Source organism: Amia ocellicauda, chromosome 12, assembly GCF_036373705.1.
Source record: "Amia ocellicauda isolate fAmiCal2 chromosome 12, fAmiCal2.hap1, whole genome shotgun sequence".
Classification (NCBI taxonomy): domain Eukaryota; kingdom Metazoa; phylum Chordata; class Actinopteri; order Amiiformes; family Amiidae; genus Amia; species Amia ocellicauda.
In genome coordinates, this window is record NC_089861.1 from 6,673,599 (window position 1) to 6,687,573 (window position 13,975).

The 13,975-nt window shown below is 41.9% G+C and overlaps 1 protein-coding gene across 1 annotated transcript in view; it reads right to left on the reverse strand.

Annotated features, from left to right (window-relative positions):
- The window catches only part of LOC136765065 (uncharacterized), a 38,045-nt gene that overhangs the window by 3,577 nt on the left and 20,493 nt on the right, over positions 1 to 13,975 (reverse strand). Inside the window, exons 21-30 of the mRNA XM_066719537.1 lie at positions 10,575 to 10,703; positions 9,610 to 9,857; positions 9,104 to 9,269; positions 7,261 to 7,462; positions 6,695 to 6,825; positions 5,624 to 5,793; positions 5,092 to 5,246; positions 4,384 to 4,590; positions 2,943 to 3,037; positions 513 to 637 (exon numbers count right to left, since the gene is read on the reverse strand). Coding sequence (XP_066575634.1) covers positions 513 to 637; positions 2,943 to 3,037; positions 4,384 to 4,590; positions 5,092 to 5,246; positions 5,624 to 5,793; positions 6,695 to 6,825; positions 7,261 to 7,462; positions 9,104 to 9,269; positions 9,610 to 9,857; positions 10,575 to 10,703 — 1,628 coding nt within the window. The remainder of the gene's footprint in view (positions 1 to 512; positions 638 to 2,942; positions 3,038 to 4,383; positions 4,591 to 5,091; positions 5,247 to 5,623; positions 5,794 to 6,694; positions 6,826 to 7,260; positions 7,463 to 9,103; positions 9,270 to 9,609; positions 9,858 to 10,574; positions 10,704 to 13,975) is intronic.

The window sequence follows — 13,975 nt, forward strand, 5'->3', positions numbered from 1 at the left end:
CCATGGCTTACTGTACCTCTCCATGTTTTACCACAACTTTAATTTGGCTTCACTACACTTTACTGTAAGGTTCCCCAAATAATAATTGCTTACTCCACATCAGTAGGTGTGAAAGAAATAATAAGTAGCAATTATAGATGTCAACAAATACATAAATCAGGGCTATTTTAGGAAACATTCCATAAGTAATTAAATTGTAATGAACTGGCATTTATGATGGCTTTACAGACAAAAGTGTAATATTACTCCCCTAAGGCCTGTATTCTGTTTGTAATCAGTCAGCAAGAACAATTCCCTTAAAACTGAATGACACAACGTCAGCACTTCTTAGCAGAAATAATATGTAGATTGGTGTTGGGATTAATAATACACAGATCATTGATGTTTATAAATGAGCTCTGCGGTGCTGGAGACGTGTATAGGAGCATTCTGATTGATATTGCCGTGTCGTGAAGCTGATTTAGCAGTGTTTACACCAACCCCTCACAGTTCAGCGTGAGATTAGCACATACCGGTGAGCAGGATTGCTTTCGCTCCCTCCTCTGTGATGTACAGCTTGCTGTTCACTCCCAGATTCAGGCTTTCGTATCCAGAAATGGTTTTATGGACTCTTCTGAAAGGATCCCAAACTTTCAGCCTGCATATGTAAAACAAGGGTATTATCATTAAAAAGCCCCCATTTGAAAGTATGGGTTCTGTGCCTGTGGGTTAAATAGAGCTTCCATCAATCTTTAAATAAATACAGTGTAAGCCTTTGCCAAGATAAGGGGAAAGCATCACAAATGGCCAGGACGTGCTCTAGTCTAAACCATGAAGACTGAACTGAAGAGCACAGAATGAGCATTGTGTAGACATAAAAATAAGTTTCAGCTACCAGAAGGTGCCATTATCAGCATGTGAGTATTACATAAGGTATAGTTGTTTTTTGTTTTATTTTTTTAATTGGTGAACCTCAGATTGGGGTTCCTTCATTATCATCAAATATAGGAACCGTTCACCTAATTGACTGCAGAGGGCAGAAGAGTACCAAGAGTGTGGTTGTAGCATTCAGAAGGTTTACAGCACAATACTGCCCTCCACTAGACTCCATCTGACCCGCCAATGAACGACTCACAATACAAAAAGATAATAAAATAAAATATCCTAATTTGTCTGATGACTTTCAATGCCACTGGCCCTTGTTAAAACTATGCTGAGCACTCCTGGTTTACAGCTAGTGTTGAGAAATTGCCTGAGAACTGAATGTGCTTCATACACTGGTAGGTGAGTGAAATTATGGCATAGGTGGGAAAAATGCATTGAACTAAGAAACAAGAATAAAATGTTGCAAATGTATTTATATACACTGCTCAAAAAAATTAAGGGAACACTTAAATCAAACATCGGATCTCAATGAATTCTTTACATTGTGTAATTCGTTGAGAACAAAATGACGTAACAATGGTCAATGGAAAACAAAATCACCAACCGATTGAGGGCTGGATTCAAACTCACACCGAAATTTCAAAGTAAACAATTTAAATCACAGGCTGTTCCAACTTGCGTGAATTTCATCATGGCAACTCATAATGTAGAGCACTGATGTACTCGTCAGTAGCGTGTATGGCCCCAACGTGCCTGTATGCACTCCCGACAACGTCTGGGGATGCTCCTGATGAGACGGCGGATGGTGTCCTGGGGGATCTCCTCCTAGACCTGGATCAGGGCATCAGTGAGCTCCTACTTGGCGGCGTCGGATGCACTTCGTCATCCAGGAACTCCCTACACACTCTGGCCACATGAGGCCGGGCATTGTCCTGCACCAGGAGGAACCCAGGGCCCACTGCACCAGCGTAAGGTCTGACGATGGGTCTGAGGATTTCATGCCGGTACCTAACGGCAGTCAGGATACCGTTGGCTAGCACGTGGAGGTCTGTGCGACCCTCCAAGGATACGCCTCCCCAGACCATCACTGACCCACCGCCAAACCGGTCATGCTGGATGATGTTGCAGGCAGCATAATGTTCACCACGGCGTCTCCAGACTCTTTCACGTCTGTCACATGTGCTCAGTGTGAACCTGCTCTCATCTGTGAAGAGAACGGGGCGCCAATGGCGGACCTGCCAATTCTGGTGTTCTCTGGCGAATGCCAATCGAGCTGCGCGGTGCTGGGCTGTGAGCACAGGTCCCACTAGAGGACGTCGGGCCCTCATGCACCCTCATGGAGTCTGTTTCTGACAGTTTGGTCAGAAACATGCACACCAGTAGCCCGTTGGAGGTCATTTTGTAGGGCTCTGGCAGTGCTCCTCCTGTTCCTCCTCGCACAAAGGAGCAGATACCGGTCTTGCTGCTGGGTTGATGCCCTTCTACGGCCCTGTCCAGCTCTCCTCGTGTTACGGCCCGTCTCTTGGTATCTCCTCCATGCTCTTGAGACTGTCCTGGGAGACACAGCAAACCTTCTTGCGACGGCATCTATGGATATGCCATCCTGGAGGAGCTGGACTACCTGTGCAACCTGAATGGGCTGCAGGTACCGCCCCATTCTACCAGTAGTGACAAGGACACTAGCAAAATGCAAAACTAGAGAACAATCAGTCAGGAAGGATAAGGAGAGAGCAATTGTCTGTGGCCACCACCTGCAAAACCATTCCCTTTTTGGGGGGTGTCTTGCTGTTGCCTCTCCCGTGCAACTGTTGTCACTTTCATTTGCACCAAAACAGGTGACATTGATTAACAATTGCTTAGGCTTCCTAACTGGAAAGATTGATATCCCTGAAGTTTAATTGACTTGGTGTTATACTGTGATGATTAAGTGTTCCCTTAATTTTTTTGAGCAGTGTAAAACTCCAGTTCATAAGACCTGGCTTCCTGTACTGAACAGGCACTACATCTGCCTCATGGAAATATATGCGTCTGAGCTCATAATAGCAATTAAAGACACTACTAATGTATCTGGAACTTACTTGTTTGCTTCCATGACCCCGAAGACAACCCTGCTTGCGTCATTATTGATGGCCACACAGCAAACACTTGGCTCATTCTTCAGTCGTTTTCTTACCTTAACCACAAAAAGTGATAACATTATGGCTAAACAAAGTCAGTCAGGGTTGGGAAACCAAAACAGAGAATTCAGAGTTCTTCCATTTGGCTTCTCAAGACTTGTTTTCTTTCTGACTGACCTCTTAAACGCTCTCCTGAACCCTTTATATTGTTTTGAAATATATCTATTTCGATGCAGATGGAAGACACCACTAACTTGCAGGCACCGGAACCACAAGAGCTACTCACTGAAATTTTGCTCACCCAATTGGCTACTACCAATCCTCCCCCTGGATGCAATTGGCCAGTTGAGTCCTGCCTCCTGGGAGGTTACAGCCAATGGCATATTCTGGCCCATTCAGCCTATAGGACACAAGCTACGCCACTCAGAAGCCACCTTAACTGTCATGACAGGTGTCAAGTGTATAATTGTCATAATATCTAGCAGACAAAATTATCTCTTACAGCTATCCAAACAACTTTCAATAGGTTACCCAACTCATGGTGTTGGGAATTACACTGGATCTCAAATTGTACTATTAGTTCTGCCATCCACTTCTTCTCACACTGCAAGTCAACAGCACAAAAAAGCTGAGTTATAGCATCGCAGGGACTAATGCAGCTCTCACTGACAACACTGTGGAGTTCACAGGGACCTGGTAAGCCACAAGGGTTATTCTTTTTGGCTTTGAGCCCATCCAACCCCTTGAGAAATGGCTATGATATACAGTAGGCCAAATTGGACCCAGCAATATCTGGATTATGGGGCCCAACCTGTGTGGGTGTTTTAGCAGTTGAGTCACTCAAGAGCCCTTTTATTATTGTTGCACTTAATACAATCTTAAATCAGAACCTATCCTTTTTTCACACTCTAGTGTCAGAAAGAGAGAACACCAAAATAATTATATCTTATTAAGGTTCAGGAGTGTTATAGTGAGAATATGACTTCAAAATATTTATTGATCCTACCAAATAACAATACAGCAGTAATATACTTTAACCCTTTCTTATATGCTTGGACTTCCAGTAACAGGCCAAAAGGTAAGGATGTGTTTACTTTCTAATCTGCAGTTTATTCTGTAAACCAGAAGACAAAGATTAATCTTGTATCAAAATGTATCACAAACTGAACTGAAGTCTTTGAATCTCAAAACTTGGCTTTCTACCTTTCCAAGCTCTAGATAATCACCATTGACCTTCCCAATGGCCAATCGCTGTTTGTTTCAAATAAACCAATCATAAAACGTAAGAGTTCTGGTTAATTAACATGGAACGCTGTATGTTGTACATTTGTTTGCTATCAGTATCCCCTAACAGAGGTATTTAATATTATATTTACAGATTGTGAATAAGGTGACAGTTTACCTTCCCATTTTGTACATCCCACAGTGTCACATAGCTGACTTTCTCCGTGTCGCTGTAGTTTGAAATGGCCAGGTAGCTACCGCTGTACGTGAGGGCGGCATTGTGAAGGAAAAGCATTGAAGTCCGGTCTTCCAGTGTGTGGAGGTGGGTCTGAGACAGCAGACTGAACACATTCAGATGGTGCGCAAAATAGGAGCACACCGCAATCTACACAAAGAGCAGCAGAGAAAGGCAAAATAAAATCACTGTAGTCACATTAAGTCACGTACATTATAGTACTCAACCTAAAATGTCTTAAATTGATATTTTAGTCTCATAAAACCTACAGGAGCTGAAGAAGAAGCATATTTTGCAAGTTATGAACAATTAAAGTCAATATCTTACATTTCTACTGCTACTAATAGCACACAAATATTGTTAAAGTATAAAACAATCATTTACTGTGGTTAAAGGCAGAGAAAATAAAGTGGATTAATATTTATGTAAACACACTTTAAAGCAGGTTTTTTAAGGGGCCTTAATGACGTTTAGGAAATTATTTTGTAACAAAGTACTTATTTTGCCCCTTCTGAAAATCACATTGAATATATATATATATATATATATACACATACACAGCAACTCCTCCCATATGTCTGTGATATTAACTGATGCTTCAGGGCTTCATAGCAATGTGTAATTTCTTGTAATTATCGCTTCACTGACTACCTGCTCATCTGGGCTGATGAGATACTGATCGATGGTATTGTGTTTCTCGTTACAGAACTGCTGCTGCTTTTCAATTTCCTTCTTCACCTCCCTCTCCAGCCTCCTCTTCTGCGCCGTTTTAGTCTCGTTACGTCTCTCCCAGGGAGTCATGTGGGCTTAAAGCAGTTTAGATAATAAGTACAATAGCTTTGTGAGGTTACAGTACAGTATTTTTAGCGTCGGACAACATTGCCAAAGTGACATTTCCGAGATTCTGCCCTGAGATGTAGGCGGGTGATCACTGTTTCCAGTAAGTCTCATCTCTCCCTCTCAGGACATTTTTCATATCTATCAGCCATCAGACATTGGTATATAGTGTGCCATTTTCTTATCCTGACATCAAGAGCTTATGTGGAAAACCCATCTCAGCTTTGTACTGCAGAGGGGACTTCAGACATGAAGGACTATTCTACTCTAGTCAATAGTTGTTGGCAGTCATGCAAGTTTTCTATGCTACATGGTGCTGAATGCTGAACCACAGCTGATTTATTACCTCTAGAGTCATGTCTTCTCTCTGCCTTGTACTGGAGCTCCTGGAAGCCTTTATCAGTTGAGCTCTTAGGAATTTGAACTGAGTTGGACATCAATGGCTGCTCCTTATATGAAGCCTTCAATCGGCCTTTGATAAAGCCAGTCTCAAGGCTCCACATGATCAAATGGTCTCTGCAAGGAAAAGGTGGCACTGCATTAGATCAGCATACACAAGTTATGTTCATAACTCTGAAATATTAACAGCATTAACAGACTATTGGAGACTGGCTGCTATTTGAGACCCCGCGAGTATTGGAAGTTTTAGCATATACACATACACACTCTCACACTTAATGAGAACATGATTAGCCTTTCTACATAAACATAGAAGTGTAATGAGATAATTATAATACATTAATTAATTAATTTAACCTTACAGCACCATCAAAATAACATATGCCACCTTTGTTGTTGATTTTAAATCACTATTACTCACAATACCTGGAGGCTTTGGAAGTGTCTCACGTTGTGGCAGCTATGCAAACATAAAACTGAAACACAGCTCCAGCATCAAACAGAATAATAATTTACTGAACACTTGAACGTCCTTTCCAGGATTTCTTAGGCAAAGTGTTCTTAGTTTTTCCCAAAACTTCAAAAAGACACTGAATATAAATGCAGCCCAGGTGGGTGTATACGGAAAATTCTCATTTCAGCTGCCTAACAGGAAAAAAATCTCTCACTGTGATCACACGAGGCGAGCAAATCCTCCACTTCTGAAGATTTGCTGAAGCCTGCAGAAATGTTCCAGTTTCAGAAGGAAAGGGGATTAAAGTCGAACTGGAAGGGATAGTCTTTAATGTAGCTGTTGCATCCCACACTGATAAGAAGTGTGTCATTGTTATGTGTAATGACATACCTCCTGAATGTACCAGCTGCAAGGTCCCTATTTCAGGCATGAAGTACGTATCACAAGGTAAAGATAGAAGACAGGGTATTGTTTTGCACTCCTATAGATTTCAGAGTTAGTGGGGTTTTACGTTGTTTTTTGTTCCCGTCACGGAGTATGCATTGCACGGAAACCAATCTTCACCTGTTCTCTGAAAGTCCCAACAGCAGGTCGCCCTGTAGGATCCTGTATTCATGCTTCTGACAGGGGATGATGTACAGGCCTGTCTGCTTTTTAATATACCGCTTCTTCAGGAGGTCAAAGATCAGAAGAGTCTGAAGAAAGGCAAAGGAAAAAGCCCAGGGGCTGTTTGAGGCTCACACACTCAGCTGAGATGAAACGTATACACTGTACACATGGGGATGGTCTATCCAAAGCATCCTGGTTGAAAGGAGCTCATCAATCTAACTCCTTACACACTCTGATCTAGCTGCATATAAAAAGTGTACATCCATGAAGGAATCTACAAAAAAGGCCAAAGCTTTAAGAAAGTGTGAAAAATCATTTTATTGCAGCCTTAAAAAAAAAAAAAAAAAAGATTTGGAAGATTTAACATATTAGTGCTTCTTGAGGAGGGATGAGACAATGTACATGTCCTCCACCTCATTGAAGCTGACTGCTATTTATCACACTGTAGCCCAGAATGCTCACAGTCCAGGTATTACACTAATATTATACCAATATATCTGCCCGCCCCTGCTCGCTCTCACCTGAAAGATGGGCCGAGGTGTGTCTGTGAAGTCTGCCGTGCCCCTGTCGGTGAGGATGTACAGCTTCATGTTCTTCGGGAGGGCGATGTCGGTGTTTTCATACAGGCCTCGCTCCAGCCTCACTGGCTTACCCTTACAGCTCGACTTCATAATGTTCCACACACTCACAGTTCCAGGCTTCGTACTCTTGCACACTACGTACCTGTACAAGCAATCAGATACAACATACAGTGAGGGAAAAAAGTATTTGATCCCCTGCTGATTTTGTATGTTTGCCCACTGACAAAGAAATGATCAGTCTATAATTTTAATGGTAGGTGTATTTTAACAGTGAGAGACAGAATAACAACAAAAAAATCCAGAAAAACGCATTTCAAAAAAGTTATACATTGATTTGCATGTTAATGAGGGAAAAAAGTATTTGACCTCTTCGACTACTACTACTACCTACTTGGTGGCAAAACCCTTGTTGGCAATCACAGAGATCAGACGTTTCTTGTAGTTGGCCACCAGGTTTGCACACATCTCAGGAAGGATTTTGTCCCACTCCTCTTTGCAGATCCTCTCCAAGTCATTAAGGTTTCGAGGCTGACGTTTGGCAACTCGAACCTTCAGCTCCCTCCACAGATTTTCTATGGGATTAAGGTCTGGAGACTGGCTAGGCCACTCCAGGACCTTAATGTGCTTCTTCTTGAGCCACTCCTTTGTTGCCTTGGCTGTGTGTTTTGGGTCATTGCTGGAATACCCATCCACGACCCATTTTCAATGCCCTGGCTGAGGGAAGGAGGTTCTCACCCAAGATTTGACGGTACATGGCCCCGTCCAACGTCCCTTTGATGCGGTGCAGTTGTCCTGTCCCCTTAGCAGAAAAACACCCCCAAAGCATAATGTTTCCACCTCCATGTTTGACGGTGGGGATGGTGTTCTTGAGGTCATTCCTCCTCCTCCAAACACGGCGAGTTGAGTTGATGCCAAAGAGCTCAATTTTGGTCTCATCTGACCACAACACTTTCACCCAGTTCTCCTCTGAATCATTCAGATGTTCATTGGCAAACTTCAGACGGGCCTGTACATGAGCTTTCTTGAGCAGGTGGACCTTGCGGGCGCTGCAGGATTTCAGTCCTTCATGGCGTAGTGTGTTACCAATTGTTTTCTTGGTGACTATGGTCCCAGCTGCCTTGAGATCATTAACAAGATCCTCCCGTGTAGTTCTGGGCTGATTCCTCACCGTTCTCATGATCATTGAAACTCCACGAGGTGAGATCTTGCATGGAGCCCCAGACCGAGGGAGACCGACAGTTATTTTGTGTTTCTTCCATTTGCGAATAATCTCACCAACTGTTGTCACCTTCTCACCAAGCTGCTTGGCGATGGTCTTGTAGCCCATTCCAGCCTTGTGTAGGTCTACAATCTTGTCCCTGACATCCTTGGACAGCTCTTTGGTCTTGGCCATGGTGGAGAGTTTGGAATCTGATTGATTGATTGCTTCTGTGGACAGGTGTCTTTTATACAGGTAACGAGCTGAGATTAGGAGCAGTCCCTTTAAGAGAGTGCTCCTAATCTCAGCTCGTTACCTGTATAAAAGACACCTGGGAGCCAGAAATCTTGCTGATTGATAGGGGATCAAATACTCATTTCACTCATTAACATGCAAATCAATGTATAACTTTTTTGAAATGTGTTTTTCTGGATATTTTTACTGTTATTCTGTCTCTCACTGTTAAAATACACCTACCATTAAAATTATAGACTGATCATTTCTTTGTCAGTGGGCAAACGTACAAAATCAGTAAGGTTAAATTAAATGGTTTCCCTGCTCCCAAGAGAATAGACAGTGCCCTACCTGGGATAGTTCTCCATGGGAAAGATTTCTTCAATTCCGTCGCCTTTCACTCTGTGGACGTTGTAACAGAGAGACTGGTCATTGATCTTCGAGGCCAGATTCCACACTCGGAGGTAGTTTTCATTGTTGCACACTCCCAGGCAGAATCGCAGGTCAAAGCAGGTACCTTTGAGTTATGAAATAGCATCTCCATTAAAGACTTGTGATTCTACCATACATTTACAATACTCTGTGGATTTGTTTTGCACAGTGATAGATAACAGGAGACAATAATGAAAGTTCACTGGCTTGCACACCATGAATACAGGAATATTATTTGCCAGTTCTTGAAGGAACCTGCTTATCTGTGTCTGAAGGAATATATTTCAGCCTAGGCCAAATGAACTCTTCTGCAATCCAGAATAACAGTGGAACATGTTTTCAATTAGAGAGGCTTTGTTGGTCCATTGATAGATACTTTGTGAATGGAGAAGAGACGTTTAGACAGGTTCACTGGCCTCACTGACCTCCGGTTATCAAGCCGGGCGATTTCACGATGTGCTTGTGGTCCTCGGTCTCCAGGTTCCAGGAGATGATGTCAGTCGTATTGGTGTCTGCAGAAGGGCAGAACGCCACCACGTGGGAACCTATTCGGTTCACACTGAGGTTGGAGACAGGGTCGTTACAGCAGCCCTTAATGGAGCGAAGAAACTCAAAACTCCTGGTGCTGAACAGCTCAATGTGCACAATTTCACTGCTCCTCATGAACGGGTACCTGTGAGGGAGAGTGCCGTGGTTTAAGAGAGACTGTTAACGATCTATCCAGCTAATGAGTTATACCAGAAACAAGCATAGCGGCTCCCAAAGAAACACCATTGCTAGGAACATGAAACTCAGGTAGGAATCTACATTCAAGGTTTTGGAGATGAATATCTGATTTCCTAGGATTTGGTCATTGGAAATGATCATCACAAAACAAACAAACAAACAAAAAGTGATGAAACACCATTGTGTTTTGTGCGATGCCAACTTTTCAGTCAATGGACTTTATGTTGTACAATATGTTTTTTCTAAGGGTGAAGGTAAAAATAAAGTTCATTTTTGATTTTGTGAGAATAAGGTTTTGAATACATTTCAGGTAAAGGGTGAGGGTAGGATTAATGCCTTAAATTGATAATGATTATATGTACAGAGAAACCATATAGATATTCATACGATTCATTTAAACCTAATTTATTTTTCTGATTATCTGAAATAACTGATTTTCTAGTTTGTGATTGATGGTGGGTTGACATTTAGAATTGATCTGGGACTATGTACGTTACACAGCTGGTTTCACAGACCTCCATTAGCAGCAGTCTGGGACTACTCTACCTCAAATAATATTGGGTAATCCAACACTAGGGATAATCTGTGTCAGTGAAACCAGCCCATACTGTTCAATCCTAATTCTTACCTTAATCTTATTAAACCTTAGTAAACCTTTGTTTACCTGCAAAAGATGAGAAAGTATTCTTTTGTCACTTCAACTCCCTGTACTGAGGCCACACCGTGTTGGGCCGGGAGCTGCTTCACAACCTCTCCCTTCCTGGCACTGAACACCATGGCCTCTGCGCCGCTCCTGGCACGGAGAACCCGGGAGAGACAAACCAAAAAGAAACACGTGGGCAAACACCTCTCCACACTTGCACAGGGAAGCCTATTAAAAGTGTACCTCCGTATATCAGTTATTATATCGGCTGACAGGGTGAAAAGGAGTAGATGTGTGTAAAAGGTTTTACAGAGTGCCGACTGACTCTCTCACCACAGCAGCGGCCAGAGGGTCTTGTAGTTTAATCCCATAAGCGAGTGGTATATATCCTCGCCCCCCACTTCTGAGAAAGTTGCTTTAGGACATGATTATCAAATAGTCAGACTGCTGCTAGGTATTTGCCTTGAGTTAAGAATGCATTTGTTTTCAAGCCAGAGCCTAAATGCTTTAGAGGAGCAGGCGAATGCAAGGAGAGTATTATAAAGTCATCTAAATTCAACGGACTTGGATTACAACCTTCAAAACAAGTTTAGGAAGCAATGTAGTCTCTTTAGACATGATCCCCATGAGGCTAAGAGTGGCAGGTTGTACATTTTATTGCCAATAGATTTGAAATACTATGCTTATGCACCTGTAATATGTGTATTAAAAACATGCACATATTTACATCCTTTTCTGTGTTTTAAACTATGCAGTAATTTTTTCATTTGCCTATCCATTGCTTTTGTCATTTTCTGGGATTTTAACTTAGTAAGACCCCCTGTTTTCCCCAAATGCCCAGCCTGTAACTTATAGCTCTGTTATCAAAGTAGCTCTCATTGTAGTGTTCTGTCTTAAGAACATAAGAAAGTGTACAAATGAGAGGAGGCCTTTCATCCCATTGTGCTTGTTTGGTGTCCATTAATAACTAAGTGATCCAAGGATCCTATCCAGTCTATTTTTAAATTTTCAGCTTCAACCACATCGCTGGGGAGTTTGTTCAGATTGTGACGACTCTCTGTGTGAAGAAGTGTCTCCTGTTTTCTGTCTTGAATGCCTTGAACCCAATTTCCATTTGTGTCCTGGGTGCGTGTGTCCCTGCTGATCTGGAAAAGCTCCTCTGGTTTGATGTGGTCGATGCCTTTCATGATTTTGAAGACTTGAACCCAGAACTGTCCACAGTATCCAGATGAGCTCTAACTAGCGCATTGTACAGTCTGAACATCACTGCCCTTGTTCTCAATTCTACACTTCTGACAATATACCGTAGCATTGTGTTTGCTTTTTTATTGCTTCCCCACATTGTTTGGATGGAGAAAGTGAGGAGTCCACATAGACTCCTAGGTCTTTCTCATGCGTTACTTCATCTAGTTCTATTCCTCCCATAGTGTAATTATAGTGGAAATTTTTGTTACCTGCATGTATACCTTGCACTTGTCCACATTGAATTTCATCTGCCAGGTGTCGGCCCACAACTGAATATTATCTAAGTCCATTTGAATAGCCTGTGCTGCCGAGATTGTATCTGCTGAGCCACCTATTTTAAGTGCCAGGTGTCAGCCCACATGTTCTTACACAGAGTTATTATTGCAATTTTAATTTAATTGAGAACTGGGTGTTGACTTGAGACCCTTATTTGATCTCCTGCCCTCCTTAACCTGACAACATAGTGAAGGTTCTTTAGGTATGAAACACATTAATGTTTCCTGTTACAACCTCTTGCCTGTTGATACTGGAAATGTATCAAAAGAAAGCCATCCATGCCTTTGAAGTCTATACTGTGCATAATCTATCCCCTGATAAATATAACCTTAATTTGTTGCAGTAACTCTAAGACAGAGATAAGGATCCTTTATTCTGGGCAAGCCAAAGGCTAATTTTCCTATGTGGGATGTCATCCATTACTTTAATCATTAAAAGTGATGAAAGCTGATCAGCAGAGCCTTCCAGGAAAATGTATCTCCTCCCCGGCTCAGAAATGCCAATATCTCTTAAGAAACAAATGCACTGGCAGAAGAAATGAGTGCCTTTCATACTGAGTTACATCTGTTGTGCTCTGGTAGCTATTCTAGCTTAATAATTTAGGAAGTCTTTTCAGCGGCTGTATGTAATCTGTACAAGGCCTGATTTGACACCTTGTTAACAAAAGTGAGAGCTAACACTTGGTCAGTGCGTAGTAGGGTGACTGTATCGATCCAAAGTCACAGGGACACTATGAAACATTTTGCACATTGGCTTCTATTCACGATTTATGATTAATTTAAATAAGTAATAATACAAACTAATACACGCTGTTCATGTGTTCTTTGTGTGGCTGTGCAGGGTAATTAAGTAGCAATACTCAATTTAACAACAGTATAATGCTTGATTTCAATGTTAATGTCTTTTGGGAATTGTAAGAATACATTCCTGTCTCAAAGCAGACCAGTGCCCATGGACCCATCCCCAATTTCTGGCAATGTTGTATGAGATTTTGGGGGTTTTGACAAATGACAAACCTCACAGAATTGTATTATCCTGACCACACTGGGTCATGGAAATAAGTCCCTGTGGTCAACTCTTGAACCGTGACATCTCACAGATCAATTTCTGGAAATTATCAAGTGCATTTCTATTATTCGCCAGGTATGTATACATTACACACTTAATGTGTGTGTGTGTGTATATATATATATATATATATATACACATACACATGTTTTTTCTTGCATATTGTGATTTGTGCACATTCTTTTTTCTGCAGTGTACTTTTGTATATTACATTTTATAACATTATTTTACAATTCTGTGCCGTTTGTCTTGTGGACTCACAGAGCGAAAAGAAGCAGAAGTGTCTCAGTGTCTCTGATTCTCTTGCGTAAGCACAAGGGTTTATAGTAGTGTACTGAGTTGATCAATTCCAAATAGGGTGGGTAAAAAAATGAGAAAAAAAACTCTTAACCAAAACAGGAAACAACTCTACATTCGATCACACCATCTGTTCAAACTGGCCCGCAATTGTACAATCAGTTGATTGCCTCTGACTACTGATGCACAGGTATCGCTGCTTGTATAATATTCATAGACCAGTCACCAAACACAAGGTGAATGACTAAAGAGCCCATTCTGAACACTACATCTATCATCATTACTGTCAAACGCACGGCTTTGTTTGGATACAGGATCGGAGCTGGACAAACGTACCCTGTGGTTTCAGCTGTCTTCTTTCCCTGCAAGAAAACACTTGTAACATTCCCATGGCTACAAGATGAACATCTTGACTCCCTCGTGCCAAACGTACTTTAAGTTACGACTCAGGTTGAGACACGAGTCATTTAATATGTCAGTCATATTTACTGAACTGAACGAATGAAGTGATGAACATTGCAACAGACAGGCTGCCA